Source organism: Notothenia coriiceps, unplaced genomic scaffold (genome assembly GCF_000735185.1).
Source record: "Notothenia coriiceps isolate Sejong01 unplaced genomic scaffold, NC01 NC01_scaffold00021561, whole genome shotgun sequence".
NCBI lineage: Eukaryota > Metazoa > Chordata > Actinopteri > Perciformes > Nototheniidae > Notothenia > Notothenia coriiceps.
The window spans coordinates 1-3990 of record NW_011354262.1 but is presented as its reverse complement, the minus strand read 5'-3'; the positions used below and the strand labels follow the sequence as shown (position 1 = coordinate 3990).

Below are 3990 nucleotides of genomic sequence, written 5' to 3'. Positions count from 1 at the left end.
AGAATATGTCTCGTAGTTTTACATCAATTTATTAAGTTAACATCTGAGAATCAGATAAATAAAGTATAAGGTTTCGACAGTCAAACCTTACTATTGATATGGTTATTTCTTGGCGATCCAGGATATTATTAAGGTTCATTCAGTATTTTGTTGTAGGCTGCTGGGTTTAGCTGTTTTTCTTGGAAATACATCTCTGTCTCTATCGTCCATCTTTCAATATTGTATTATATTGCTGTGCTTAGACATTCACACATTTAAGCATCTCTGTCTTTATAACAAATTTTTATTATGACCAGATACATTAAATTAAATAATGTGTAACTGCGGGTTTACAGAAAACTACACTTAGGAAATAACTCATATAGGATACATTTTCATAACTGCATTTTATAACTGCATTTTTATCTTAAAGGTCCCATGTCATGCTTTTCTGGTTATTACCATAGAGTGTTATTACCCGTCCCCTTGTGTGTTATGTAGCTTTTTATGCGTGTAAACGGTCTGCAAAGTCACAAACCCTCAAAATACACCCTGTAGCAAATACAACTCTTACACAGAAAAGACCTGTATCTGTGCTGCCGTGCTGCCCCAGAACGCCTTGTTGGTTGGAGATTTTTCTTTTTCCATTTTTTTCTTCCTGGTCATAGTGATGTAACACTGCGGAGCTACACACACACACACACACACACACACACACACACACACACACACACACATTCTTATCTATTCTCAGCCGTGGTGCTGCACAGAGCTCTGTACACACACACACACTCGGAGCTCGTCCCACCAACATGGCACCCAGACCCCACGCAGCATTCTCATCTGTTTGTCATTTTCTGGTTGCTAACAAACGCCATTGAAACACATGAACACTGATGTTCCGCTGTAACGGTCGTTGACTAATCAGAACAGGGGGGGGGGGACAGAGAGTGAATACACATACTATACAGAGATGCTGTATGAGAAACAAATGTGAGTTTGGAACATTGAACAATGTAAATCTATTCTAGTAGACCTCAACAATGTAATTATCATGAGTAGAAATGGCCATGTTATGGGACCTTTTAAGTATTTAAACAGTGATGTTTTCATGTTATAACCTTGTTGCCTGCATGATGAACTGGATGGTTACAGATGTGTTAATTCCTTTACATTGTATTAGAAATCTCAGACATGGACAGCCGCAGGAAGAAGTTGAAGTTCAAGTGGCTTCAGACTACCATCCCCTCACCCACACAGCTTCAGGATAGTGATGCTAGCCCAGGAACACCGTCTTGCTGGAATATGTCTCCGAATGAAGATTCATATAACCTCAGCAGCTCTCCAGGACCTGATGGCCTTGGGGCAATGAGTCTGAACACTCCCAAGAGAAAGGCCAAAGAGCTTGGTGAAAGCACGCCCTCTTTAGGCAAGCTTAAGCTGAGGAAGCTGTCCAGGAAAAATTATGAAGAAATCATAACCTCAGAGGTAAGTTTTGCTCAGACCATCTATTAATTGTATGTTGTTTAATCAAAGCTCAAGTTTTATATATGCTATTTCTTGTTAAGTAATTACTGTTTTTATTTTGTCTGTGTGCACCTTTTACTATCAGGAGAAACCCATAGAAAACTCTTCCAGGCAGCTAGGATCCTCGGAGAGCGACCAAGTATTGTTAACTTCACTTCACTCTTTCCTTGTGAAAAAAAGAGAGAGGACACCAGAGGAAGGATTGAAAGCTATCTACAGCAGGGCACTAATAGCAGCCATTGGCAGCTCAAATGAAAGGGGCAGCACTACAAATACCCCTGTGACCTCACCACTGGAGACCCAAGTGCTCAGTCCGGCATCACTTGACAGGAACCCCACATATATAGATTGTTCCCCAATTAAACCGGTGTATGAATCTGAGGACAACGGCAGTATTCAGGAAGAATCATGGGAGCCCAACGTTCAGTCGTCTGAGGACTCTGAACCCCAAGGTGGTGGATCAGAGTTATTAACAGACACAAGAGTAAGTTAACTCACACATATACGGCTACACCACTTTCTTTTTGTAGAAATGAAAGCATTTTTTTTAATTGACTTTGTTGTTTTTCATGTGCCAGGGAAACAAAGACATATTTGTTTTATAAAAGATGATTCAAATCAAAAGCCATTTAACTATCAAAGAAAAATAGTCTAATGCCAAGTTTGAATCAGTGCAACCCTTCCCTTAAATCTCTTTCTTGCATTTTTACTTTGAAATGTTTTTTTTGTCATATTTTCAGACTGTGGTGCTAAAAGATGAAGATTTACAGAAGAGGTTTGTCGATCCGGACCATGTGTTGGTAGAAACAACCTCTCAGGACAAGTTATTTGCTGCAGAAAATGGATCGGAAGACAAATGCTGTGACGCTCCCCTTGATGTTGAGGAGTATAGCCCAGATTCTAGGTGTTATTTCTCACCTCATCAGTTTGCTTCTCCTGATAGCCATCAATGGGAAAGCCCTCCATTGAATACCCAGGGAGCTACAACTTCCTCTTTCACGTTTTCATCCCCCAATGAAACGTCTTGGGCCGCTGTGGAGAGGCCTTTCTCACCATCACAGAGGACAGTTGTTGTCCCCTTTATGGCCAACCAAACAAACACAGTCCCTTCAAAGGCATCCAAAGTTCGGACTGAGAGTTTCTGCTCTTCCTACGCTGTGTCCCATGTATCGGATCCGTATGCTCTGCCACTCCACTCCAGAAGAGGACAGTGGAACTCCACAGCCACACACAGGAAGTCAGATTCAAGCTTCTTCATGCGTCACACCTCGACACATTGTGACCGTCCTAAAAGAAGACGATCCATGGAAGCTGCACCTTTTGGGACCAACTACCCGGGCAGTCAGGTTGGGTTCATAGACACACACTGTCACATAGACATGCTCTATGGAAAGCTTGGTTTCCGCGGGACGTTCAGCAGCTTTCGAAGGCACTACCAAAGCAGCTTTCCTCCTGAGTATAGAGGCTGTATCACCAACTTCTGCAACCCAAGGGCCACGGCGAAGGAGGCCCTGTGGGAAGGTCTGCTGGCTGAAGACATGGTATGGGGGGCCTTTGGGTGCCACCCCCACTTTGCCAAATTCTACTCAAGTGTCCATGAACGCAGTATGCTGATGGCCATGCGGCATCCAAAAGTTGTGGCGTTTGGTGAGATTGGCCTGGACTACTCCCACAAAAACTCTACTGAAACCTCCAAACAGAAAGAGGTACAGTCTTTGACACTGTGAAGTTGTCAAAAATATATGTTGTGATTCATTTGTAAAATAATATTGTGTGTTGCTTCTCTGGGAAGGTGTTTGAGCGCCAGCTGCATTTGGCTGTGGCCATGCAGAAGCCTCTGGTGATCCACTGCAGGGACGCTGATGACGACCTGCTGGAAATCATGAAGAAGTGCGTCCCCAGGGAGCACAAGATACACCGGTATGTGTGGAGGAAAATAATCTGACTAACTTTCCTGTTCAAGTCAATTTAAGAAAATGTAAGTGTTCTTTTTATAGTTAGACCAGTGGTTCTCAAACTTTTTCTGTCAGGCCCCCCCTTTGGAGAAAAAAAAAAGTCGGGCCCCCCCAACACAAATAGTCAGGCTCAGTGGCGGCGCCAGAGATTCTATTTTGGGGGTGCTGTGGGGTAGCTTGACGTTTCATAGAGGGTGCTCAAACATTTAGGGTTTCCCATTAATGTACTGGTCGCTACAGTGGAATGTTCTACTGCAACAATCCCCACACACACACACACAGTGTACCCGCGACTGTTACAATGAAGGCTCGATAATCAGCTCACGGCATATAGGTGTAAGCAGGGGTAAAGTGTTATTTTTATAGGTGGTGTGTGGACCTCACATAGGGGGGTCAGGGGGCAAGCTCCCCTGGGAAGATTTTTAAATATTGAAGTTAAAAGCATCAATCTGGTGCACTTTGAGAGCAACATGAAGAGATCTATGGATACATCTCTCAACACCCATTTGAAACAGAACTGTAAACAGAT

The 3990-nt window shown here is 43.2% G+C and overlaps 1 protein-coding gene across 1 annotated transcript; it reads left to right on the top strand.

Annotated features, from left to right (window-relative positions):
• Positions 1-1166: 1166 nt before the first annotated feature.
• tatdn2 (TatD DNase domain containing 2) lies at positions 1167-3466 on the top strand. Its single transcript, XM_010780301.1, has 4 exons — positions 1167-1467; positions 1592-1990; positions 2247-3212; positions 3299-3466. The coding sequence occupies exons 1-4, from the start codon at positions 1174-1176 to the stop codon at positions 3449-3451; spliced, it is 1812 nt and encodes a 603-aa protein (XP_010778603.1). The 5' UTR covers positions 1167-1173; the 3' UTR covers positions 3452-3466.
• The last annotated feature ends 524 nt before the right edge of the window (positions 3467-3990 follow it).

Bases quoted from the DNA above. Each gene is read 5' to 3' on its own strand.
- tatdn2 (XM_010780301.1), top strand. From the start codon at position 1,174: ATGGACAGCCGCAGGAAGAAGTTGAAGTTCAAGTGGCTTCAGACTACC. The intron at 1,468-1,591 runs GTAAGTTTTGCT...TTTTACTATCAG, and splicing joins AAGAAATCATAACCTCAGAG to GAGAAACCCATAGAAAACTC. The intron at 1,991-2,246 runs GTAAGTTAACTC...TCATATTTTCAG, and splicing joins AGTTATTAACAGACACAAGA to ACTGTGGTGCTAAAAGATGA.